The sequence below is a fragment of the Passer domesticus genome, chromosome 6 (assembly GCF_036417665.1).
Source record: "Passer domesticus isolate bPasDom1 chromosome 6, bPasDom1.hap1, whole genome shotgun sequence".
Taxonomy (NCBI): domain Eukaryota; kingdom Metazoa; phylum Chordata; class Aves; order Passeriformes; family Passeridae; genus Passer; species Passer domesticus.
This window is the reverse complement of record NC_087479.1, coordinates 44974827-45001629: the sequence shown is the minus strand read 5'-3', so window position 1 is coordinate 45001629 and position 26803 is coordinate 44974827. Positions and strand designations below refer to the sequence as shown.

The 26803-nt window shown below is 47.2% G+C and overlaps 1 protein-coding gene across 5 annotated transcripts in view; it reads left to right on the top strand.

Moving 5' to 3' along the window:
- Positions 1 to 23247, top strand: part of SLC25A22 (solute carrier family 25 member 22) — a 51330-nt gene extending 28083 nt beyond the window's left edge. For 4 of the 5 annotated variants that reach the window (XM_064425119.1, XM_064425122.1, XM_064425120.1 and 1 more), the window contains exons 4-10: positions 2542 to 2597; positions 8285 to 8375; positions 16902 to 17020; positions 18658 to 18829; positions 19588 to 19742; positions 20525 to 20600; positions 21431 to 23247. In XM_064425119.1, coding sequence (XP_064281189.1) covers positions 2542 to 2597; positions 8285 to 8375; positions 16902 to 17020; positions 18658 to 18829; positions 19588 to 19742; positions 20525 to 20600; positions 21431 to 21584 — 823 coding nt within the window. In that variant the 3' untranslated portion in view covers positions 21585 to 23247. Of the gene's footprint in view, positions 1 to 2541; positions 2598 to 7178; positions 7201 to 8284; positions 8376 to 16901; positions 17021 to 18657; positions 18830 to 19587; positions 19743 to 20524; positions 20601 to 21430 lie in introns of those variants that run through there. The other variant, XM_064425123.1, reaches the window with a different exon arrangement.
- Positions 23248 to 26803: the final 3556 nt, after the last annotated feature.

The following is a 26803-nucleotide window of genomic DNA, read 5'->3' as shown; positions in this document are numbered from 1 at the left end:
TAGCACAAGATACTTTATCCTGGGAACCAGAGGCAGGCCTTAGTTTTCCAAAAGAATTTGTGGTATTGAGGGGAAGAAGGGACTGGGACTGGTGAGGTATGTCCTGTCCTCCTACCACTTTGTTTACAACTAGTGTAGCCTGTTCCCTGCTCCTCCACCATCTTTTCCTCTTTCCTGCTCGGAGAATTTGAGGCAGAGGGGGAATAGGAAGGCAGTGCTCTCTGTCCTGATGGCTTTAGTCTCTGTGCCTCCTTGCTCTAGCTGATGACATGAGCTTAGGCTGTAGGCTCTCGTGCTTCCCTTGATAGTTCCTGTGCTCCCTGCACTGTCAGTGTGCCATGGCTTGTTGGCAGGATGTGGCTGCCCATATTGCTTTGCATCCCCTTTTGTTGGGGATGCAAATCCTCTGCAGATTGCTTCACCTCCCTGAGGATCACTTATCCTTGTGATCTGACAGCAGGAGGAGTTTAGGCGGGTTGAAGAATTTGTAGGCACCCCTTGGGAATGCATGCCAGGATGTCTCATGCCTGGAAAGGAGCTCGGTAGGTGAGAGGCTTTTAACCTCCAGCAGTCAAGTGCAAGTCAGCTCCATAGCCAGGAACTGGTGTGAGATGACGAGCTGTTAAGGAATACATAAGATTCACCCTGTGTATTTGAACTGGTTGCTTCTAAGAACAGGAAGGGCTGAGCTTTCCTAAGAAACTTTCCCCTGTTACAGTGGCTTATTTTTCTGGAAATGCTGTGTGCCCATCAGTACTAGGTTTCCTGATTACACCAATTACCTGGTGTCTGCTGAACACCCAGGAAAGGCAGCAAGTTCCTTTAAAATGTTGGCTCTCTTAATTTAAGATAGCATGCCTTACTTATGCTTGGCTCAAGAGACCTTTGGGATCAGGGGAACCTTTTGATTTAAACAGACTGGAGGACTTCTGAGGGAGGGAGAGAGCTTGGCTTTTGGGCTGTGCTGCCCCAGGTATTTTATTGTGGAGGTTTCATTTTAGCATCATTTTAGTGGGCTATTGGCTCTCTTTTTCCAGGGAGAGAAGAAAGCTGGATGTGGCCTTGGCTGCATCTTGTTCTGCTGCAGTTTGAGGGGCTTTAAGTGACATGCAAGCTCTATCCTGATGCAGCAGGACTGTGTGAATATGGTGGGGAGCAGCTCTTCTCACTCCTCTCCGTGCTGTGGCTTGTTCAAAGCAGCATCACTGGCTCAGGGAACATGTGTTGCCTCCAACATTGCAGTGTGAGAACTTGATGGGAGGGATAGGAGGAAGGTGCACTGAGATTTCTGGGCCTTGCAGATGAGTTGGAGGGGCTGTTTGGAAGGAGATGATTATGTCCAAGTTGCAGGGGCTGGAGTGGAATGTGTGAAAGATGAGATGCCAGAGGATTCAGGGAGTCCCAGCAGAGAGGAAACTCTTTGCCATGACTGGTAGCAGTGCAGGATGGGCTCTTCACAAATAACTCTAGAGCAGTCTTTGCCCAGGTATGGCCATAAAGCCCTCAAGTGAGCTCTGTATTTCCTTCTCTTCCACTTCAGCACTACTGCAGAGCTGAGAAGAAATTTACTCCTTGTGTTGCCAGTCTCTTAAAAATGTATTTGTGTTTTCATCAGCCACACTTCTCTTATTACTGCTTAAAGAGCCTTTTATTCCTTAAATTATTACACATACATGCATGTGCACCTCTCCCTCCTCTATGGCTAGAGCAAGTACCTGTCTCTTCCCAAAGATCCTAAAGGCAGTATCCCAGCCTCATGCAGCTGTTGTCTAGAGAAGGAAACTCTGCCAGGAAATCTTATGCAGCCTTCCCAAAGTGTGACTTTGGATTTTCTAGGGGTGTGTGTGTCTGTGCCTTCAAAAGCCTTTGAGCTCAGTGCTCTGCAGGGTTTTGCCATTTGTAGTAAATGTGTGTGCAACAAGGAAGGTGACAGTTTTCCCCTTGGAGCATGGTACCCTGCTGCACTCTCCTCAGGGCAAGAGCCTGAGTGCTTGCTGCCTGCTGTGGGAGTTGATGTGTTAAAAGTGCATGCTTTAATCTGCGTGGGAGGCCACAGATGACTGAGTGTTCAGGTCATCTCATGTTTGTGTGCTTCGTGTCGAATTTCACAGAGTAAGACAAACAAGTCAGCATGGGGGGTTTCACCCCCTCTCATTTCCCTTCCAGAGACAGATTTAAAAATGCGTAGATGGGGATCTGCTTGTTAGAGCACCTCGTGTGCATTTACCACAGGGGACCCTGGATAAACAGCCCTTGCAGTGACACTTCTCCCTTTTGTGTTTCTAGAAAGCAGACAGCGTGTGCGGGGTGAGCCAGGGGTTTCCAAGCCCCTGTGAATTAGGGATTGAAACTGGGCTCAGGCCTCAACAACGGCACCTTCAGAGGCTGACGCGGTTCCCATCTCAGCTGAGGGAATGTAAATGGGAACCTTTACATTTTATGAATGTAAATGGAAACCACTCCAAGAAATTTGCTTTGTTTTTCTCTGCACTCAGCCACCTTTGAGGTCCTGTGGCTCATCTGCCTCTGTTGTGTTTGCAGGTCTGACTGCCTCATTAAAACAATTCGGTCGGAAGGCTACTTTGGCATGTACCGAGGTAAGTGCAGCTGACTCAGGCACAGCACAGCTTTTGCGTTGGAAGCACTGGTGCGTAAGTAGGAGGAAAAGCTCAGTTCTCTGGCATATAAAGCAATAACTTGGCAATATCCTAGGAGGTTGAACAGTGCAGCTGTTTCTAAAATAAACTCTTCCATGCAGATGTCTATTCAGATACCTACCACTGAGGACTTGAGTCCTCCTCATGACTGTTTTGGTGTTCAACCTTACCACTTAGTTAAGTTCATCTTTACTGGCAGTTTAAGTGAAGCTGCTGGACTTAATTTCAGGACTGTATATTATGTTTCCCAGCTTGGGCACGGTAACTTTTGACAGAGGGGTAGTAGCAAACCAGCTCTTGAAGTTCTATGGTTAATGATTGAATTTATGTCACAACCTTCCACCAGCATGGTCAGGCCTGCTGTCTCAAGCATGCCCAAGTGCCTTGTTCAAGCATTAAGACAAGCTGCAATTAAAAAAAATTAAAATAACCTGCCCTCCACTCCAAAAAAACTCCCTTGGGATGGGAAGAAAATCAGAGGTTGGCTCAGAGTGGAGCTTCAGCTGGTTGGTTGTTGTGTGCTGACCTGCTAGAAATCTCTTGACTCCTTGGCTCAGGCTGTCTATTACAGCAGTGAGTTCCTCAGCTGATATTATGCTTTTTATAGTTTAAACACAAAATCCCTGTAAGTTTTTAAAGATTTTGAGGAGAGGAGGCCAGCAGGCCAAATCCTGACTTCACTTGTAGCAGAGGAAAACATGGAATACCTCTTTGGCTTGCAGCACACTCCAGCTGGCTTCATTGACCCTGAGCTCTGGTTCATTTTGTGTCCTGATAGTCACCTGCCTGCATATGCAGTTTTTATCTGGGGTGCTCAGATAGCATTCTTTGTGGCACTCAGTCCCTGATAAAGCCTGATTACAGTTATGCTGCTGTGATTAAGTTGAGTCCTTGCTCTTTGTTTTTTCAAGCAGAAGTCCAGAGATGCTGGCGCCTTGCTCTTGGCATGTGTAGTGTGCTGCTTCTTCCCTGCTCCTAAGGAAACACAGGCATTGTGGCTGGCCAGCCCAGGAGCAGGCACTGGATGTTCAGTGTTCACTCTTGCCCAACTTCCTGGTGGGCGTTTCAGGGGAGTGTGGTGGATGGCAGGGGTGGATTGGCTGCTTTGCATCAGCTTTCCTGGGAGCAGGCAGCAAGACAAATAACCTCAAGGAACCCTGGCAAGCTCCATCTTCAGTGCTAGCAGTGACGTGTTCCCCTTTGATTTTTTCCAGAATCTGGCTGCTGCTGTGTTCCTAGTCAGGATTTGGAGCTTGTGTTAACTTTGGCTGTAAATGTGCCCTGGCAGGCTGCTTGGCAGGAGGCAGAAGGAAGAAGCTGTTTGGGGAAACTTACAGGAGAGACTGTAGGACCAAGAGTTTTTGTGAGAATCAGGACTTTTGGGAGAGATAGCCTAGTCCTTTAAGGCTTAGAGTGGTAGAAAGGATGTGGATCTCCAGGCCACTTGTCATCCCCAAGCAGAAGGGTGCAGAGGGTTATGCATACTCTTTCTTTTCCCAACCTTTCCCAAGTCTGGTCAGCTTGGTCCATGTCTCTAACTCTGTTCAGGGTGCTGACAGTTGCTTGAATTGCTTCTGACTATTAAAAAGCTGGGTTGGTGAGGCCTTTTTTGAATAGCTCCAGCTCCTTCCCGAAAATTAGATACTTCAGCATGGCCATGGTGCAAATGTGAGTACTCCCAAGAGCAGCAATCCTGCTCTCTGTGCTTCGGTTCTGTGAGCTGACATGAGCAGCCCTTCCCTCCCTCTCAGGGAGAGGGTTGGTGGGTAAAATATGTCCAAGATCTATGAAGATTGTGTGAGTACTTTTCTGGAAAGAAAGTAAAAATATATCTGAGCATTGCAGACAGAGAAAGAGGGAAATCAGGTGGTGGGATTGGTTTCTGCTGCCTCCAGCTGTCCTAGTTCCCCAGCAGAATTTGCTGAATGACTCACAAGCTCTTATTTGCAGGCTTTAAGCTGAAATTGGGAGGATTATATGTTAATGTGCTAAAGTAGCAGCTGCTGCTCCCCATGGAAGAGTCACAAGCATGTCAGTTGTCCCTGCAGATCCTTTGGCCTCTGTCAGAGGACAGAAAGGGTTTGTTTGGGCACAGCCATTCCTGTAGTGTGACTTTAGAACTTCTTCGTGTGCGAATCAGATCTCCTCAGTGCAGACAGGAGAGTCACTTGTGTTTGTAGGGTGCTTTTCTGCAACTCACCTCTTAAGATATTTATGTGGGCAAACAGTGTTTGCTTTCTATGAGTAGCCCATAACAAACTGTGTGATGTATAAGGCAATCCCAATATTTCTCTCAAGCTCTTTCCCAGAATTTACAGGAATTATTGAATTTGTTTGGGACAGGAAGAAGAGGAGTTACCTCGTGTTTTTTTCCCATAACATCTGTATAGCAGCAGTGCCTGGATACTGGATGGTGCTGTCTAGCCCTGTCTGTTCTCAAGGAATTGATGGTGTGCTGCCTTTAAATATGATGCCAAGTGAATGACTCCATAGTGCCTGTGGGCTCCTGGTCCCCATGGGCATCAGTGATAGGGGATCTTGGGGAGATGCTCCCTCAGCTTCCTACTGCAGTCCAGGCAGAAGCCACCTAAAGATCCCAGCACATGTTCTGAGCAATCCCAGGGCTGTTTGCAGACCAAGTGTTTAGCCCAGTTGGCAGAAGCCAACGGCCCAAATCAAGCTGAGGAAGTTGCCTTTGCTGTTGGTGACATTTGGAGGGTAGCTGCACTTCAGCTGCAGTAGTGTGGCAGCCTTCCCTGGCCTCTGCTAATAATACCTCCCAGTGCTGCACTGGGAATGACTCAATCCCCCTGTTATGTAGGCTGCTGGTGGTGTATAAGGGCTCCTGTGAGAAATGTGTTTTAATAAAAAAACAAGGCTTGGTGAGAAGAGGGCACCTACAAGTTTAGTTGGCAAACAACTAGATTTGCCCTGGTTGATTTTGTTCTTTGTAGTGCTTCATTACTTATTTGCAAAAGGCTGTGGTTTTTTAATGATTCCTGTTTATTTTTCCATTCTGTTTGTCTGTCTTTGCTTGTGGTATATGTAGTATTGCCTGTAGGCCAAGGTTGGCTTTAGTTAGGGAAGTACCCATTGGTGTGGGCAGAATTGAGGAGATTTTACAAAAAGAAGATGCTGTGGAAAGCATACAGCCAGCAGCTGGAGTATCTAATATCTCCTCCTCCCGTAAATTGAAGCTGTTATGGATTATTCAGGACAGGGATTATCCATTCTCTGCTAAGCAGCTTTACTGAAAATATCAAAGATGTAGGAGAAAACTCAGGTTCATTAATTTTTTTCGTGTATGTTGCGTGTTTTTACCTTCTGCTTTATTTGCAATTGAAGAGAAACTTCTGTGAAATCCTCTTGGTCCCTGAAGGAGGTCAGAGGGTGGAAGTGTACTTCTTGTGTACCTTTCTTGCTTGATGGTTTGGAGTTTGTTTGCTTTCTTTCAGTGAACCCTTTGCACTGCTGTTAAGAGTAGCAGGTTTATGCTTTTTTTCCTTTCTCTTCTTGTTTTTCCAATGAAAGGGTTATTCATGTTGTGTCAGTGTACAGGTGTTACACTTCATAGCCATTGGGAGTGTCGTTGAAGTTGTCTTCAACTTGGCATTTGAGGAAACACTTCATGGGTAGCCACTTCCACTTAAAATTAGGCTGTGTGGGTTTGCTTTGTATATCCTGATATGATTGGCATTAAAAGGTGGGTGTGGAGTGTGAAGGTCATTTCTGTGTGGCTTCTCTTTGTGTGCAAGAGCCATGGCAAGAGCCATGGTGTGTAGGAAGAATATCAAACTGAAGCAGCACAGTCACCAGTGCCCTTAAAAGTTTGCAAAGAACCAGAAGTGTGAGAGGCCTGCTCTGCTCCCTGCTGAGTTGGTTTGTGTACTGTGAAAGATGATGGCATTTGTTGGATGAAACAAATGACAAGGGTGGAATGAATGCATTGCTTTGGCTTGCTATGAGGCAGTGCTACTCTGTGTTTTCTGCAAAACCTGAACATGGGAGTTGCAAGGGGAGAAGATATATTGTGCTGCCCAGCCCTGTGCAGCAAAGGCTGTTTTTTCTTGCTGCAATTTTCTGAATGGTGAAGGTGTGTCTTCTGAGCAGAGGATGTGGAGCCAAGGATTCCTGTGTTCCATTCCTGTTGTAGTGGTCCCAGAAGTCCCATTGTGACTTTGCTTCCTAATCAGAGGAAAGTCCCCTAAACTTATGTCTTTCAATTCTTGAAGGGAGGGGAGTCCATCCCAAGGAATAAAGGATTGAGCTGACTTTAGGTGTGTTTATCCCTTATAGCTCCTGTCTACTTGGGTTCAAAGATCCTGAAACTGAGCCCCACCAGGTCTTTGGAGCCTAGTGGGGGTACAGGTTTCTCTGGCTGCTTCCCTTTGGAATATGAATCTTTGGGATAAATTGTTTAAATCTCAAAGACAAACATAAATGCCTGTATTTGTGTTTGTTCTTACAAAGGTATTCTAGGCCATTAACCAGTCTCAAGTGTAGCTCCTTTGGAGGGCTTGGAGCTCAGGACATTTCAGTGCAGGTAAGGAGAGCCTGAGGATATCCACTGGAGGACTTCTTGAGCCTTGGGATTTAAATGGAGGAGAATGTTCTGGACTGTTAATCTAATGGTGCAAACCTCACTCTGCTGGGAAGTGACTGGCCCTTCCCTCACCCCATTCCCCCAGGGCAGCTCGAGAGCTGCTCCCAGCCACTGTGTTGCACTAATGTTGCACTAATACCAGTGTTCAGGTCCACAGCAGCCAGCCAGGCCATGCAGGCCTTTCATTGTGACAGGCACAATACAGGGATTTGCTGTTTGGTGCTCCTGACAAAAGGGCACTCCAGCGGGTGGGGGATGCAGGGAGCCAAGGCTTGTTTACATCCCAGGTCCCCCAGCAAGCCTTGCCATGGAGCTCAGAGGGGAATTTCTGTGTGCTGCAGCTTGTGGTGGGCAAAAAGCCATTTCAGCGGTGGCTGTTCTGGGGGTGACACCCAGTGGTGACACACAGGGGAAGCCACGTTTCCCTAAGGGCTGGTCTAGAGCTGGTTCTGTGCAGATGAGCCAGGTGACTTCAGCCAGCCTCCAGGTCTTTCAATGGCTCTGCCTTTTCTGAGCTGCTTAGGATTCAAGCTGCTCAGGTGTTTTTTGGGGAGGAAGCAGGGAAGGGATCCACTGAGGAGGCGGGGCAGGAGGTCTTTTGCTTCTCAGGATCACAAAATATTTGCAAAGGAGTTGGGAGTAGTTGTTAAACCATCTTGTACTCATTTTCTGAACGTTTGATCTACATCCTTCTGAATTCATAGGAGTGCATCCTTGGATGAGAGACAAGGATGCATGTATACATGGTGGGAGGTAGTAGTGAAGCTGAAGAAATTACAAAATACATATGGCAAATGAAGTAGAAACACATCTGGGGATGTTTTCACAAACCCAAGGTGTTGGGAGGCAGAAACACTTGTTAATTTTCAGTGGTGTTTTGTATTTTGTATAAATCCCTCTGGTGCACTGGGAGCTCTCCTGCTTCTGTCTGTAGTTTTGTGCATAACTTACATTCCTGAAAGATCCAGTTAACAATTCCATTATTCTCATTATCCAATTGCCTTTTTCTCTCTTCCTTGCCCAGGGGCTGCAGTGAACCTGACTCTAGTGACACCAGAAAAGGCTATCAAACTGGCAGCCAATGACTTCTTCCGGCATCACCTCTCCAAGGATGGGTGAGTAGGGAATTGACCTTCTGCAGTCAGCTTAAAAGACACCGACTCTTGCAACACGTCTGGTGAGACATCAGGAAAAGGTGCAATGGGATAGTGCAATGACTGAAATATGAGTTGACCTTGAACAGCTCAGCTGGTGATTACGTTCAGGCTAAGGATGCAATGTCTAAAATGGGAAGCATTAAGCACTCCACTGGATGACTGCTCTTTATTCGAGCTTCTAAAAATAGTCCCAGATTTAAGCCAAGGTTAGCAGATCCAGAATGTGTAGTCTAAGTATTTTAGAGGAACCCAATGTCACTGATCATTGCTCAAACAGCTGCTGGAAGGACTCTTGTCCTCAGCATCCTATTGGATCCTCTTATGCTCCTTCTGGCTTGGAAAGGTATCAAATCAAGTTCTCTAGACCCTAAACTTAGCACCTCTCTTCTCTTTTTGTACCTTGAAAATTGTTTTAAGAGGGGTGGTAAATCTGAATTGACTAAGGGCACTTGCAGCAGCTGACCTTCAAATAAATGCTGAAGGAATAAAATGACCGGTTCAGCTTGCAAGTGGAGTTTGGTTCATGTGAATTAAATGTGAGGAAAAGGCATAAGCTGGAGCAGTTGAGAGGAGCTGGATCTTGAATATTTAATGCTGCTTTCACCAAGATGTTTTCCAAATTGCATGGGAAATAGTTGTGTCTCCCATCAGAGAGAGGCCTTTCCCCAGAGGCAGACAAGGGCATTGTCTCCAGTCCTCAGTGACAGTAGCTAAAATGACAGCCTGTTTGGGATATGATCCCAGCAATTCCCATCAGTTATGAGGTGGGGCCTCAGTGAAAATGCAAAGCTCCAGCACAATTACTGGGCTTAACAACTTCCCAAAACATATCACGTCAGTCTTGGCTGCTGCAAATCAGTGTCTCAACAACTTTAGTGGAGATTGTGGACTGACACAGATTGAGAATCCATTTTTTTCTTGTACCTTTTCTTTTTCTTTTTTTTTCCTTTTGTTCTGGAGTCCTTTAAAGTAGCAGCTAACATATGTCTGTGTGACTCATCGGCTCACAGCTCTTCGTGATTTTCTGACTCAAGTCTTTGAATAGTGTCTCTTCTGTGCTCTGCTCAGACAGTGGGAGGTAATGATGTCCTCTACCAAGTGGTGTGTCTCATCCCTGCAGCAGACAGCCCAGCACACCTTGGTGTACTGCAGTAAACAGCAGCACAGCTCTTTGCCACCACCTACAAACTGGGGGCTTAGTAGCTTGAACAGGCCCAAAAAGGTGCCAAAGCTACTACACGTTGTACTGCCACTAAGGAAATGGTTCCATGGAAGACATCAGGCTAGCACTGCAATGTATTTGGCATTCTGGGAGAGCAATCACTGCTGTGATGTTTCAGCCATTAAAAGGGGACATGCCAGTCAGTCATTGTCCTGCACCACGAGAGGTAAAGGCTTCCTGAGAGGACAAGTGTGTGTGTCTGCCTCAGTGCTGAGTCCAGCTTTGAACAGGTCTTTGGGTAAGTGGGGTACAGCTGTTTCCACAAGCAGCTGAGGTTTTCACTCAGATCTCTTCCAGTTTGACTTTTGAGTCACTGACTGGTGCACACATGACATAGATGATATGTGGCACTTAATTCAGAATAAAGGAGCTAGAGAATTTTTCCAAGAGCAAGACACCCTGTTCTCCTAAATCTTACATACTGATGGGTCAGGCACTACAGTGACCTAGAGCAGGTGGTATCATGCTCCCACCCAGGTAGTGGGAGGTCTTTGTGTCTCAACACAGAGCATTTTAATTATTTTAGAGAAAAGAGATGTTGGGCCACAGTTAGGTGACAAGAGCTAGGCAGCATGTGGAGTCAGAGTCACTCATGTCATTTAATCACCATGGGGGGCTTGGATGAGTGAAATCTGGTCAGCTGTGCTCTTGAGGGTAGCCAGCATGAGCTGGACAGAGAGGCATAGCCTTGATACTACTGTGATAGATGATTTAAGGTATTTCTACCTAGAAATGTCACCCCAAAATATGATGGGAAGAAAAATGCCTTGCAGGTTTGCTGTAGCTGGTACAGGCTATGAATATGGAATCTTTCCGTTTTCTTCCTTGGGATGCTTCTGTCCTATCCTCCCCAGTTTCCTTGGTAAGATGGGGCAGGATTAGCAGTGCTGGAATTTAAAGGCCTCTCCTACCCATGACCCAACAGGGTGCATACCTGCTAGCTCATCACAAGGCTGGGCCACCTATTTCACAGTTCCAGCCAAAGCCTAGTTATGAAGAACAAACTAGCTTGGGGTTAGAGAGGTGAAGCCTGGAGCTGCCTGGCACATGAATGTGGTTTCATTTCTTGATGTGTAATTGCATGAGTCAAGGTGTTACTTTGGGCAAAGCACAGTGAGGGGGTTAGGATCAATGTAAGGCTGGATCAGCAAGATCTTGGTTCAGCTCCATCAAAGTCCTTTTGCACAAGCCAGTCTGTCTGCTGTGTATTTTCATAGATGCTGTGCCCTTTGGTCAAGTATCCCAAAGGATTCTTTGACTCAAAGCTGCAGAAGTATTCTAGACCTGTTTATATTGAATGCCTTTGTGCTAAGCATCTAGCACTTTTCTTGCTTGAAATATGTTGCACGAGTTGGCAATAATTTTCTTATAAAATATGCATGTTCTACCAGTATTTGCTGATTAAAATATGTGGTATTAAAATAGACCTCAATGTGCAAGAGGAGGAAGCATGTGTGGACCACAGAGAGTGTGGCAAATCCAGCATGACTCAAAGTAGCCTCAAGTTAAACAACAGCTTTCAGTGTGCATTAACGTATTTATTTTTATCCTTTGAAAAACTTAGTGTTGAAATTGCTTTTAAACTGCTAGGATAAAAAAGTGGCATAAAGCCTATTTTTGAAAGGCCAGACTGAAAACAGCACCTGTGGTGTAGGAAGCTCCTGACTGCGCATTGCTGGAAGAGTATTTTAGGGATGTTATCACTACAGGTTTGTGCTAGACTCCCTTTTCCCTGGCTCTGCTCTTGGACACTGCTGGGGGCAGAGCACTGGGGCAGCAGGTCCTCCCAAGGGATCTCATGCCCTTGTTGGTGCAGCTCTCTGAGGCCTGTGTGTGCAGCTGTGTGTTCCTGCAGCCCTCTCCAGCCTGAGGCTAACTCAGGGAGGCACTCCTGCCTGTACCATGCTTTTCCCCTCCTTTTGGTGCAGGGAGCATGTGTGCTTACAGGCTGGGGGATGTCATTTCTGCTTCTTCGCCAGTTTCTATTTTGATGTCAAGGCCATTATGACAGCCTAGAGCTACAGCCTTTTTGTTTTCTCAAGAAACAAAACTGAGTTGGTCCTTCCAAGCTATCCTGATCATTTAGGAATGAGGGAGGCCTGAGTGAGTTGTGTGGGTGCTGAAAACATGCTTGCTATGCTGTGGAGGAGAGGAGGGAGACCAAGATGCTGAAAACCTGAAGGGCACCCCATGACCATGACTGATAAAGGTGATAAGGGTCAAGTAATTTCCTGTGATGATTTTGACCTAAGAGCCTCTGCAGTTCCCAGGAGAAGAAGATGGCCCACAGAAGAGTCTCCAGGCAGGCCTTTGTTCCTGTGTCACTCTGTGGGGAAGAGTTTTCACTAGGCTGGGGAAGGCAGAATGTGGAGAGAGGAGATGCCCCAGGTCTTCAGGCTGCTGGAAACAGATGGGGATTTTTTTAACTCTGGCTTTTTGAGGCTGCATGTGTTGAGAGACTCAGTCTCATGGCTGCTGTTAAAATAGGAGTGGCTTCATTGTCCAGAGCAGAGGATGTGAGGAGTCACCAGGGCTAAGTGAAGTGCTTGACTATAAAGCACTTGGCTATGAAGCTGAGAAGGCAATTTAGACTGATAGCAACCAGCATTTAAAGTACATCGTTGATTATTGGGTGCTCAATGTTTGAGGCCTCTTTGATTGATTTAAATATTGCCTGCTTCTTATATTATCTTTGAATCTGGATGTTAAACACTTCATAAAACCAGTTCCTTTAAAATGTCCTACAAGATTTTGTGTTTATCTCCAAAGTGTGGAGTGCCAGATAGCTGTTTTGTTGGGCATGTGTTTGCCAAGTTTTGTTCATTTTTCAGGTTCTTGGTTAAATATTCTGCCTTGGCTGCAGTAAAAAGTGTCTCATGCCTTCTTACATAAGCAATTTGTTGCTCATAAAAACTTTCCAGTGTCCCTGGAGGAGTTTCCTGCTGCTCTTCTCCAAGGTGTTGTTCCCTTACTTATCCTGTCCTCTTTAATCTTGACCTTTATTTTGTTTGCTGTTCTGAAGCAAAGGCTGGCAATCTGCTGTCTTAGCAGCTTGGATTCCTAGGAAGACCAGCATGACAGACTTAATTCTGCCTCTGCTGATGCTAGAAAATTTTCTTCTATTCTGCTTCCTCTTGTCTTGTATCTTTGCATAGGGAAGAGAAATAGCCAGCTGGTAATCCTGGGACAAGCAAGGTATTTTTCCTTCAGTCTTACGCAGTTGTGGAGACTGGGGCTTGTTGTTCATTGCCTTCCCAGCTGATACATCTCCCCAGGGCACTTTCCATCTGCTTTCTTTCAGGCTCTCCTAGAATACTTGGACCGTCTCTTCTGTGGCATGAGTTTAAGTATCAATTGCATGGCTTGGATGATCCTTGAGCTGCAGAATACTCTTAGTCAGGCTGTAAAGTGAGGCTCTCAATTTAGGAAGAAGGAGTGCTGCTGCTAGCCCTGGTGCTGAGCTGTTTTAGCACTCTGCACACACTGTCCTTGGTCTTGGCACTTGTGTGCCCAGGCAGCCTCTCCTGCAGTTATCCACAGGATACTCAGACACTTCTTTTTAACTCACTGAGACTTGGAAGTGGGGAAATCTCTCCCTTCCCCTTGAGAAGGAGACAGGAGCTGATAATGTCACTGTGCCAATCCAGGAACAGCTGTGTGGGGAGAGCTCTTTTATTTAGCACACAGAGGCCAGGCAGTTGCAGTGGGTTGAAGCTGTTGACATCAAAGGTCAGCCAAAAAGTAAATGCACTTTCAGCTGTTCATCTGGAGGAAGATAGGGATGTGCTGTTTAATCACAGAAGGCACCCATGGGAGGAGCATTGTCCTTGTCATCATTCCAGGCACATGTCTTGGGATGAAACGTGGGTTATGTCTGTGTTCAACATGCTCAGTCGTGTTACCCTGTCCATTGTTCACTTCCACAAATGTTCACATTGGAACAAAACACTTGGAATTTCCTGCCAGGGCAAACCTGATGCAGGTACAGAGTCAGCCTCCTCTTGACTTAGTCCAAACATGCAACACAGAGCTCCTGCACATTCCTGGAATAATGACTTCCAGATCAACATTTAATCTGGCAGTGTTACTTTGAGATGTATCTGTTTCACATCAGTACTTTATTTGGCTTGTCTGAGGCATTTTTGAGCTGGCGCTAGAAGTGAGAGGGAGCTTGTAGTGGGAACTGTTTTGCTTTTACATTTCCAGCATCATAGTCCCAGCTCTTCTGAAGTGCAGTTGCAATAGCTGGTGGCCCCTTGGAAAATCAGGGGTTGGATTAAAGGGCAGTTTGTGTTCACATCCCCTGTGACTGTGGCAGAGAGGGTGCTCTTTCTTTGAAGGACAACTCCTGTGTGCTGGTCTTCTAATCCATATCAAAGACCCACTATTTAAATTGTTTGAAAGGAACTGGCTCTGTCTGCTTTGAAACTCCTGGGGAGCTTTCTGCAACCTCTTGGGCCGACAGACAGAAGCAGAGGTTATTTTATGAGTGAGAAAGGTGATGTCCAAGATGGGGACAGGAGCCTTTTGGGTAGGAAATAGAAATGGATTGCTTTGGATGCATGTTTCTTTAGCTCAGATATTTCCTCTCTGGAAATGTTGTCATCCTGATTCCGGAATGGCTGGTTCTGGTCCCTGCCCAAACACAGTAAATTCCCACATAGTCAAGATTCTGAGAAACTTGAAAAAATCCCACACTACTCCCATGTGACATCAATATATCAATGCTCTCAGAGATCCTAACTTTGAACTGATTGCTCCCCAAAAGCCTTCCATAAACCTCTAGTTCCTCTTTTTAGACTTTATTTTCAGCTCTAGTTTGAAACTCTAATTTAAATCAAGCATGTATCTCCTCCCCTTCCCATTTGACATTTTGACTTGTCACAAATTAATAGTATGTCAGTAAAAAATGTAGAACACCTGATTTCTGCCAGTGCAGAGTTTGAGGCTATTGTGTATATGTTATATTTAACACTCTCTTGCTGTGATAAAAGATGGTTTCTGCATTTGTAGGACCAGATCTTTGCTGGTGTTGCAGCTTTTGAAGTTAGTTGAGATGTGCTGCTTTTTAAACCACTGAGGATAAGGCCAGTGGTGCCTTAAATATTTAAACTCCTTTGTTGTCTAGAGATGAACAGTTTTCAAACTTTCCTTTTATGTGCAGACTGGTGAGGTTTTGCAAAGGCAGTTTGACCCCTGTATGGCAGCTTTTAAACCTCCTGTCAAAAGATTTGCTTATCTTAAGCTACTTCTTTTCTTGGACTCTCCCCAATTCCCAGGATGTGCGAACCAAAAGCTGAAACTCCTTGTTCTAGATGCTTTTGATGTACCTGTTTGACTTTTCTAAAATACACCCACATGTGTAAATCCTTCCTTGGGCCATACTGGCATAGCTCCATGGAGTTCAGTCAAGTCATGGCTGACTTTAGTTGGCTGGGATAATGGTCCAAGATGAATATGTAGGCCAAATCTTCCTGATCTTTTTGAACTGGTTATCAAAGCAGTCACCCTGGATGAAAGCCAGAAAATATGTACTCCAGGGATACTCCAGGGCTCTTGCTAAAGTGGGAGATGCTCTGCAGTGCCAAAGAGAGATTCTGGCAGCCAGCTCCTTTGGGTGGTTTGCTCCCTCCCACAGCCAGGCTGGGGATTGTGCAGCCTTGCTGCTGACTGTATCGAGCCACTCAGAGACTGGTGCTGTGCTTCAGGCCACCCAAAAGGCACAAGTTGGCCACCTCCAAGTGGCAGTAGCAGTGGGAACCTCTGGATTTGCACACCCTCGTCCCCCCACACCTCCAGGAAAGCCTGCTGTGCACGCTTCAGCACCAGTGTGGGTAACTCTGTGGGAGGGACTGTTCTTTGCAGCTCTTTATCTGTGGGGAAATTTGGAAAGGGGAGACTGAAATATTCCTTCTTTCAGCCTTATAGGAGAGCTCTATATTTAGTCACTGGTAATCTCTGTTGTGGCTCTGTGCCTTTAATCCCCTGCTCTCATATCCTCCCCGGAGAAGATGAGAGGTGGAGAAATCAGCCCAGCTTACGTGGTGGGCCAGCAGGATTATTACTGTGCATCTGCCCTCCCTTTCCTGTAGGGCTGGCAATGAAACCGCTTTGCTGGCTCACTGCCCCACAGCTGTGCTGTGGGTGTGCTTGTGAAACCCCTGGCAAGGGAGTGTGCCTGGGCTGTGCAAGGGAATGGGGAATATCACAGTGGGACTGCTTCTTCCACAGTGTGGGGATGTGCCCTGAGCAGGTTCAGATGAGGTATTGCTGCAGAGTAGGGCTGGGGGAGGTAAAAATGGTACTTGCATTTAAAACAGAAAAAAGAGGAGGCTGTTTCTCTCTGGCTGTGAGATTTATACACACTTCTTTTTTAAACCCTTATAGAAAAGAGCAGGTCAGGTGTACTTTTTAATCAAGTCTGTGTTTTCTGGTGCCAAGGCATGAGGTTTTTTTACAGGGCAAAAACATATCACTTTCTGAAAATTTTATGAGGTTTTACATCCTGAGTTCCTTTTTTTAGTCTTAACTGAGAACATGTTGCTGATAGTCCCTGCTCTGTAGTGCAAACAATGCACAAATCTTCACTGCTGGAGGTCCATCCCATCCCTTGTCTCTCAGGGAGGACCAGTTTATTGCAAAGGCTATTTGTTCAGGTTTGGAAAACCTGGTAACATGAAACAGCTCCTAACACAGAGGAACTGCCTCCCTGATTCATATTCACTGTTTATTTACTTTGCTTTTCTCAGAGAACTCCAAAGCGGCAAGTAGAATATTTTACCTCCTTGCTCCTTGTCCTGTGGTCTGTTTTTGTTGACAATTTTTAAAGGACTAGGCTGGCAGGAGGAAAGCTGCTTATCCCCCTTAATGCTCAGGTCCTCTGCTGCCCTCTGAAGTGATACCCTTTCTGAAAGCTGTGCCCTGACCAGGGGCCCCATCAGGCTGGAAGAGAGCTGCAGTGCTCTGGCTGTGGGCGGAGGGGGCTCTGTGCTCCTGTCTGGGGCTGTTCTGGTGGGGCTCGTGGCTTTTCTGAATGTTCTGTTTCTGGGGACAAAATGAGTCTGTTCTGCAGGTCAGGTGGTGCTGGCAGAGATGCCAAGCCAGGGCTGTGCTGAACTGTCAGGCCTGGCAGGTTCTGCTGCCCCTTGGCTGCCTTTCCTGTAATCCCCAGGGTCAGAGATGTGCCCCAAGCTTTGTACCCAGCTGCCCAAGTGTTATTCCAGGCCACCTCCTCTGATGGACTCTCTCTTTTCTTTGGGCAGGAAAAAGCTGACACTGCTGAGGGAGATGCTGGCAGGCTGTGGTGCAGGTACCTGCCAGGTGATTGTCACCACTCCCATGGAGATGCTCAAAATCCAGCTGCAGGACGCAGGACGCATTGGTACGTGCACTTGTTCTTCCCTGTGCCCTCAGCAGGGAGAGGGAAAGGAGCTGGGACTGGGCTTTCAGGGTGGAGCTGAGAGGATGAGAGGAGAAAACCCTTTTCCCTCCCCCTGCTCTCCCACATCAGAGATACCACAGATGCAGCAGAAATTTCTCCTCCTCTTCCCAGCTTACTTCCCCCCACACTTTGCTCAGCTGGCTTTGCAGGGGCCCTTGCAGTTACAAAAGGTGGTGGGTTTTTTGCTCAGAGCAATAGGCCTGGCAAGCAAAATAGCAAATGCTGTTGGTGGATGGAGAGACAGGAGAGATGATTGGGTGGTCAGCTTGTGGGTGACTCAAACCTGGTAGATCCTGTGCACCTAAGAAGGGATTAACATCCTCCAGTGCCTTTCCTGTGCTGCTTCCTCCATCTCCATGTTTTCTGATGTCTGTTTTTTCTCTGTTCTACCCCCCCGTAGCACCTCCCTAACAGCTTCCCAAGGGGATGTGTTATTTTCAGATGACTTGTCTCCCCTTGTACTCTTTTTTTCTCCCTGACAAAAACAGCAGTTGTCTTGGTTGAAACAGTAAATAAAATTCTCCCAGAGCACTGAATTTGAATGAGATTTGGGATCAGGCTCTTGGGACTGTGGGCATGAGCTGGCAGGCAGAGGCAGGAGGGAGTGTGAGCCTTTTGGCTGAAACACTGGAGTGTTTCTGGTGAGAACAGAGACCAGACTCTGGCATGGAGACTCCGGGGAAAGAGCTGCTTGCTCTTTCCTTAGTCTCTTCCAGAGGTCAGTCTGGGCTACAGCCTCACTTCCCAGGAGCCCTGCATGACACTGTTAGATGCCATCTCTATGGCCCTTCCTGGAAAACGGGCCAATTTGTCCTTTAATCTCTCATTTGATGTGGCATTCCTGAGTAATCACGGATTTACTTTTTCTTTTCTCTCTTCACTGGTTTTACTTATCCTCTTTGTGCGTATTATTTTAAAATGTTGGAAGGATTTAAGCCGTGGTTTGAGGGTTCAGGAGAGGTTTCCGATGCTGTGAACAGCCTGTTCTCTGTGTGGCAGGAGAGCTTGGTGTGCCGGGATTGCTTACAGAGTGAAGTGCGCTCCATCTTCTGGCCAAAGGGCCGAAGTGCATCAGTTGGAAAAGTGGGAGAAACCAGGATGTGTGTGTTTATAAACGTGACTGAGAAACCAGGGTGTGTTTATAAACATGACCGAGAAACTCCCCAGGTTAATGATTGCTCTCAGTGGAGGGAGTCAAAGAACAGAACTTGGGAAGCGGTCTCGTTTATGAGCATCTTGTTTGTTATACTGGCAGCTCAGTGCCACAGCTGGAAGCAGGGACTGTCCCCTGCCTGCCCACAGCAGCTCCTGTTCCTGCACTGCAGGGACGGTGTGTGAGAGGCTCGGCAAACCAGCAGCTGGGAGAGCGCAGCCGAGAGCCAGCCTTGCGCTGTGGCAGCGCTGCCAGACTGCGACGGGCTGAGGGACGTGGGTAGACGGGGGGAAGAGCTTGCAGGGCACCCGCCTTGCCTTGGTCCGCGCCTTGTGCTGCCCCCGTGGCTCCGTGTGGCAGGCACCGGGCGGCAGGAGGCTGCGGCGGGGCCCCTGCAGACCGGTGCCGGCGCTCTGCTCCCCAGCGGCACAGAAGAAGCTCATGGCGGCGCAGGCCCAGCTCTCCTCCTCGCCCGTGGCGGCGGCGGCCGAGCCGGCCGTGGAACGGCGCCCCACGGCCACCCAGATAACCAGGGAGCTGCTGCGGAGCAAAGGCATCGCCGGACTCTACAAGGGCCTGGGAGCCACGCTGCTAAGGTAGGACGGCTGGGGCTAGAGCACGGGGCTCCGGCGTTCCCAGTCTGGGGCCCAAGGCACCACCCATCCCGGGGATGAGCCTGCAAAGGAGGCATTGCCCTCAGCGGGTGTGGGCTTGGGTTAGTTTTCCATGCACAAGTTTTGTACATTAAAGAAAGGAAGGTTGGAGAAGTGAGGGAGGATATCTTTTTATTCCTGGAAGATTTAATCCTGCTGCTTTCTGTGAAAGGTTTTTGTCTGCCTCACGGTCTGTATTGTCACACTGTACAGAAATCCTTGTGTGGTGGCAAGGTGAAACCATCAGCCTGAGACCCCAGGGTGTGCAGTGGGAGCTGGGCCACAGAGCACCTTGGATGCAAGGACCGGTGTCTGCTCTGGCACTCTTTGCCTGGGCATTCACAGTGTCACTGTCCTCTAGCTTTAACAAAGGTAGAGCTAAAGCAGCACCCAGGGCCATGGAGGGCAGGATGGAACCTCTCGTAATTAACAAAAGTGGTCAAAACAATTGGCCTCTGAATGTGCCGGTGTCTTTGGTTTAAGTGTTGAAGAAAAGGGGGAGCCCACTGATCCTAGAGGGCTGTGTGCCTCCCATGGGCCTGTTCTCCTTTGTGCAGTCACTTTTACCCCACTGAGTCTCAGCTCGTGGCTGTGCTGCCAATGTGTGATGCTTGCAGCCCTTCCTTTGCTCAGTTTGTTGGTGTCCCATGCTGACTTCGCTCATCCTTGTTCTTTCTTCCTTTTTTCCTGCCCCACTGCAGGGATGTCCCATTCTCCATTGTTTACTTCCCGCTGTTTGCAAACCTGAACAAGCTGGGCCAGAAAGATCCCAATGTCAAGGCTCCGTTCTACGTGTCCTTCCTCTCTGGATGTGTGGCTGGCAGTACGGCTGCAGTGGCTGTCAATCCTTGTGATGGTGAGTCCTGAGCAGCCTGTGCTGGTGGCCTGGTGCCAAGTGACAGGACTCAGAGGCCCAGGCTGGGCCAGGTGAGGAGGAGGGTGACTGTGCCAGCCTTTTTGCAGCATGAGCATACAGAAGGGGACAGCTCCGCTGCCTCCAGCTCTGATGGTGTGAGTTCAGCTGTGCCACAGCTTACACAGAGTTTTGCAGTACTTACTAGGTATGTCAGGAAGAGAGTGTCATTCATTTCAGATATTCTTGGCAGGAAATTCTCATTTCCATGTGGAGCGATAATATTCAGACCAAGTGGACTTAAAATTGTCTGGGACAAACAGGAAGCCTCAGATCTGTGGCCTTTTCTCCTGCTCCACAGCATCTGCCTTAAATATCATCTTGGTTTCTCTCCTGTGAAAAACAGCAGAAAGTTACTGCTCCCTCCCCAACACTGCACATGCTCCAAGGTGTGAAGAAATGTAGGAGCGGAATCGTGTGTTTTAGATACCTCTTCTTGAAGGAGATGAGCATTTGAAAATAAGTTTCCACTTTGCAGAGACATATCTGAATTTGGAAGGTTTAAAGCTTCAGTCAGCTTTTGAAACCTTGATCACAATGAGGGAGGGAGGAGTTGGGTTTTTGTGTTTCTTTTATCCATTTGTAAAGGAATGGGTTTGTTTTCCTTGATAAATGTATGAAAATGGTCTGTATTCTTGGTAATTTTGTTTTGAGCATTTCAAAGACATTACTCTCAGGGTGGCTCCTCCAGTGCTCACCAGTGTCTCCCCTGTCTTTCCTCCCAGTGATCAAAACGCGGCTGCAGTCCTTGCAGAGAGGGGTCAATGAGGACACCTACTCGGGGATCCTGGACTGCACCAAGTAAGACTCCTCATGGCAGAGGCACCACATCACTGCCAGGCAGGCAGTGCAGCTTCTAGACCCATCCAGCAGCTGTGCTTCATGTTCCCTCTGTCCCTGTGCTTTTATCAATCTATCTGGAGATATCCATAGATATATGAGCAGATGTGTATATATATATTTTTATAAAAAGAGAGCTTCTTTCCATATTGAGCAAGAAAAATGTAGCATTTATATTTAAATACTTCTGTTCAAACCCCAGTAGTCATAACACTGACATTTTATTTCTGCAAAGGGAGGCAATGTTGTAGTCTCTCCCAAGGCCCCACTGTTGGAAAATCCTACAGTATTGAGTCTCATATCCCTCCTGGGACTGCTCTGCACAGTGTCTGCAGGAGCACTGCCAGAGTGGGCTGTCCCCAGCTGCATTGCCCTCTGATCCTTTGCTAAACTATGGTCTGGCTGCTTCGAAACATGAAGGGACTTTTATGCTTTTGCATTTCAGTAGTAGCCAGAATCTGTCGCCATCTGGTCTGTCCCATGCTGAGGGTGGATCTTTTGAGCTGGGGGACCTCTTGATGCAGGCATGGGGTTGTCTCAGCTGTCCTTCTGGACACAGGCAGCCACTCCTGCATCTAGCCAGGTGCAGGGATGGGGCAGGTTTCTGCATGGCCCCTTGCAGAGCCCTTGGGCAGTGATGGCTGATTTGCTGTGGGGGCTGTGCCAGGCAGCAGTGCTCACCTGGGTTTAGTCTCTGGAGGGAGGCAGAAAGGCAGGGCATGGCCAGGGGCTGTCCTGGCACGGTGGAGGGGTGGGATGGACACTTACCTGTCTGTGCCATTTCTCCCCAGGAAGATCTGGCAGAGGGAAGGGCCCACGGCCTTCTTCAAAGGGGCCTACTGCCGAGCCCTGGTCATTGCTCCTCTCTTCGGCATTGCACAAGTCGTCTACTTCGTCGGCATCGCGGAATTCCTGCTGGACATGCTCCCCAAGCGCCGGGCCTAGCCTGGAGCGGCCGTGTGTGCCCTCCCGCCCTCTGCAGCGCTGGATCCATCCCCGTGTTCGCCATCCGTGTCGATCGATGTCACAGCAACAGCACAAAGGGTTCGCGCAGGGACGCGAAGGGACCCGGTGCCCAGATGGGCAGACTGGGGAGAGAGAGTCCCTGCTCTGCCGCCGTCTGGAACCTGCCCCCTCCCGCTCCTTCCACGGACAATATTAATTATTCCCCCTTCCCCCCCCCCCTCTTTAATTTCCTGGTTTTTGGTTTTAAATTGTCATTCTTAAGGACACTGGTAAGCACAGACTGGGCTTGCAGACCCAGAAGTCTCCCCTCAGTCTTGGGGAGGAGGAGAGATGGGAAAGAAATAACTTCAATCCTCATCCACCTCAGTTTCCCTTTCTACCTGGAGCTGCCAGCCATCTGAGGAGGAGCTGGAGGGGCAGCTGTGTCCCCTCAGTGCCTCCTTGGCTCTGCTGCCCTCGGGTCAAGAGTGAATGCTGCACAAAGGGGGCTTATCTCATTGCTGCTGGAGGCAGGGGCGGGGGGGATGCTGGCTCTGGCAAGTTCCTTGGCCTGGAAACCTTCAGTCCTCCTTTCTCCCTTTTTAAAAACTAGTTGGACTTAAATGAATTCTGACTGTTCCTATTGATTTTGTAATTATTTTTGTTTTAAAGCAAAGGGATGTCCCTCCTAACTAGGTGTCACAGGCACATCCAGGTGAGGTGCAGAAATAAGGTGTCTGCTCTGTAGGGAACATGTCTGTGGGATCACATGAATGTCCAAAGGTGCTTCCCTGCTTGGCTACAGGCATGGAAGGAAGAGGAACTTGGGATCAAGTTGTTTTGTTTTGGGGTGGGGTTTTTTTTGTTTGTTTATTTTTGTTTTATTAGTTTGTTATTTTGGGGGGATGTTTTTTTTTGTGGGGGTTTTCTTTAGTTCTGTTTTGGGGTTTTTTGGTTGTTTGGTTTTGTTTTGGGGTTTTTTTTTGTTTGAGTTTCATTTGTTTTTTTTTTTTTTATTCAGGGTTGTGGGGAGGAAAAACCAAATCACAAGAAGCCACTTACATTCCTTCAGCCTGCCCACCCCTAGAGTGATAAAGCTGTGGCTGCAGGTGTAGATCAGCTGATCTGATTTTTTCCCAGCCTGCCCCCAGGTGTGTGGAAGGAGGCCCTGGCTCCAGTTCTGGCACTGCCCAACCTCGTGGAGCAGCAGTAGAAATGCTGCACCTGTGGGCTCACCCTGCCAGGTGAGAACACAAGGTCTGGCTGTGCTCTGATGTTTGCCTTGGGTGTGACTGGAGCCAGTGGGTGTGGAAGAGGCAGAGGGTTCACATTCTCTGAGCAGGGAGCTTTGTGTGTCCAGCACTTGAGGGGGTGAGTCCCGTGCATCACAAGAACATCCTGTTTGCTCCCTGGGTAGGGATCATGGCGGGTGGCAGGGGGCAAATCCACACCTACAGCCTGCTCTGTCAAAGGGACACTGCCCCAGCTAATATCACTTGTCAGAGGAATTCCTCATTCAGTGCTCTCTTGGGCTGTGTAATTAATTCTAGTTTGAATGATCTTAAGTGTGAGATCTACCAACCCAGTGTGATCTTCTCCGTTATTTATTCCATTTGGTGCGATCCACCCAACTTTGGTGTTGAAATTAAACTGGTTGAATTCACTTTTCATTCCTTCTTTTTGCTTTATTCTCCAGGCGCCTGCTTGGTGTTTGTGTTTTGAATGTGTATTTAAATTAATTTTTAAAATATCCTTGTTTTTAATGTTTAAAAGAAAACCACCTCTGTTTCACTGTTCTTTGGTTAGGTTTTTGTGAAACCTGTATATTGAGGGCCTTCTTCCTTGATGCATCCTTTTTCTCTTTGAAAAAGTTGTTCTGTGGCTGATTTGTTACCTGTCACTTCACATATGTGAATAATTTTCTTTTCTTTTTTCTTAATGACTTCTCCGTGTATCTGGGAAGGAATCTGTGCAAAGGCAATGATAGATGTCTGTGCTGTGTGTAGTGCTGTGGTGCTGCTCTTGCTCTGGATTTCCCTTGGGTGGATTAAAAGAGAAAGGTTTATTTTATTTTTTTTCTTTAAGGTGGTTAAGGTTCCTTGCTGCTTTTTTATTTACAGGGAGGGTCCCCAAAAGAGACCTTGCTGATAAAACTTGTGAGGTTTCAGCTTGCCCTTCTTCCTGCAAGGATTGTCCCTGGAAAATGGGTGACTTGTGGCTGCAGGGATGTGCATGGGGGTGCAGGTTTGTATGGTGGGGTTAAGTTTGGAGGAAAATTTGGTGCAGTGAAGGGCTGAGGTTCAGGGAAAGCTCTCCTTGTCCTTCAAGATTCTTTAAAAAACTTCTTTGTAAAACTGACTCTCCTGAAATCTTCAGCTCTTCTTCCACTGTGCAGGAGCTGGTGACCTAAATGAGGCTGATTTTTAGCTTCCTGGACATGTCCCTGAGCCAGCAGGACCTGGGGAGATGTGGCTGTGGCTGTGCAGGACAGGTACCCCCACCCCCCCCCCTTTCCAGGCAGGCAGGGTCCTGCTTGCAAAAAGAAGAAAAAAAAAGAAGTTTAAAATGGGAGAATTCCCATACATTGAATTAATCACCTATTAACTGAAACCACTCTGCACTGATTGCAGCATTGAGGAATGAAAGTAAATAAACACGCCTCTGCTCCCTCCCTGCAGGTGCTGCTTGGCCCTGGAGCCAGCAGCCAGCACCACTCCTTGTTCTTCCCACTTGTTCCTCTGCCAGAGAGTCCCTCCACCCAACCCGGGCCCTTTCCAGCTTTACCTTGTCCATGTCAGCCTTGTCCCTTGCTCCCACCCTGACCTGGCTCTCCTGGCTCCTCTTTGGGTTTCACAGTGTTCCCTGCCCTTAAATACATTTTGCTGGATCTGCTGAATGCTCCTGTCCTGGGTTCAGGTGCTGAGCCAGTTATGGCTTGTGGGATTTCCTGGAACAGAAGGATGAAATTTCCTAAAAACCTGGGGAGAAATTCCTGCAAAACAAAAGGAAAAATCCTGGCAATCAAGAGGAGAAACCACCCTAGAAAGCCGAGTATCGTGGATTACAAAGGGGACAAGACAATTTTTGTAAGACAGTGTAGGAATTTCCATCTGAGAACTAGGGGCAAGTCCTTGAAAGCAAAGGGGGAAATATTCAGGGAATTTCTAGAAAGCAATGGTGGAATTTCCTACAAGGCTATGGGGGGAAATATTCAGGGAATTTCTAGAAAGCAATGGCGGAATTTCCTACAAGGCTATAGGGGGGAATATTCAGGGAATTTCTAGAAAGCAATGGGGGAATTTCCTACAAGGCTATAGGGGGGAAATATTCAGGGAATTTCTAGAAAGCAATGGCGGAATTTCCTACAAGGCTATAGGGGGGAAATATTCAGGGAATTTCTAGAAAGCAATGGCGGAATTTCCTACAAGGCTATAGGGGGGAAATATTCAGGGAATTTCTAGAAAGCAATGGCGGAATTTCCTACAAGGCTATAGGGGGGATAGCCTAGAAATAAAAGGAGGGAAATTCCATGAAAGCAAGGAGGAAATTCCCTCAAACACCTGGGAAATTCTTGAAAAGCAGAAGTGACATTGTTTAAGTAAGAGTGCCATTTCCGAGAGGGGAAATTTCCCAGAATGCAAAGGAGGAATTGGTGGATTGCAAAAGGGGAATTGCCTGGAGAGGATGAATGATACTTGTTGGGAAATAATTTATTGCTTCCCAGTGTTAGGAAAATCCACAAATGCTAGAGGTTTGTGTCCAAAAAGGAGGCAGAGGCGCTCTTCAACTTTATTCAAATAAGGTGAGAAACTCCACCACAACACACACCTGTGGTGTTTTTTCCCTGGAGGTTTCAGAGGGCACACTCTCCTTTATCCTCAGCTCCCAGCTGCATGTTCCCCTCTCCCTTTCCCCACTGGCTGAGGCACCAGGAAGGTTCAGCCTTCCAGAACCACTACCACATCTCCCACCTTGAACCTCCCATTTTACCCTAGAATTCAGGAACTCGGACTGTGCAGACCCTTGTCTGTTCCAGGAGCAGAACTGCCTGGGCTCTGCCACAAACCCACTGCCCAAAGGCAGGAGAGACACTGGGACCCATTTCAAAGACCTGAACACCCAACCTTCTCCCAGCAAATTGTTTGTAGAGACATGAGCTTTCACCAGGGAGTAACAGTCATGGGGAAATTTCCCAGGAAAGCAATGGAGATCCATCCTCTAAGCAGAGGGAAAAATCGTAGACAGGGATGGAGCACTCTAGAAATTAACAATGACATTTCCCAGTAAACAAGGAGAAAATAGCATGCAAAGCGACTGGGAAATTTCCTGAGAGCAGCGGGGGATTTTTTAGGAAGGAAGTGGAGAATTTCCTGGGAAACAACAGGCAGTGTTCTGAAAAACCATGTAGAGTGCTTAGTAGGCAGTAGGGAGTTCCTAGAAAGAAGAAAAAGTCCTCAAAAACAAGCTGCACATTGGGAAAAAGGCTGCAGTCCCGTGCTTCAGCCCCACTGACCCCTCCACCCTGTGAAAAACACCAATCACTTGTTTTTAAAATTTTAAAAGTTTAATAGTAATTAAATTATTACAAAAATAGCAATATAATTAGAGTAATAAAAAATCTGGACAATTTGGATTAGGACAATATGAGACAATAAAAAACAAAGAGTTACAGACAGTCTGGGTACCTCTTTCTGGGCAAAATAAGCCAGAAAAAGGACACACGTTAACAGCAAATTAACCCTTAAAAACAACAGCCTGTTGCATAGTCATACACCATACATGATGCATAAATTCCATTTGAAGTCAGTGTCAACTTCTTCCTCCTTATCCTAATGGCGTCTTTGGGGCTGAGCAAGGCTGGAAGAAGTTAGTTTCTTCTGATAATGAAACAATAAATTCTTTTTCTGTGGCTGCTATCTGGTGCAAGTACCTCATTCCTTTCCTTAAAAAAAATATCCTACATACATAGTTTCTATTTTAACATTATGTTATAACCTAAAACTATATTTAGCACACTAGTTAAGAAATTTAATACAGCATAACTTTCTAAAATAACACATATCATATTCATTTTAATATTTGCAAAAAGCCAATCATAAAATACGCATTTTTCACAACCCCTTCCTGGTCCTTGGGTAAGGAACTCGAAAAACCTCTCAGGGAGTTTGGGTTGTTTTCAGAGCTCAGGGGAGAGCCGGGCGGTCGCTGCTGCTGCCCTT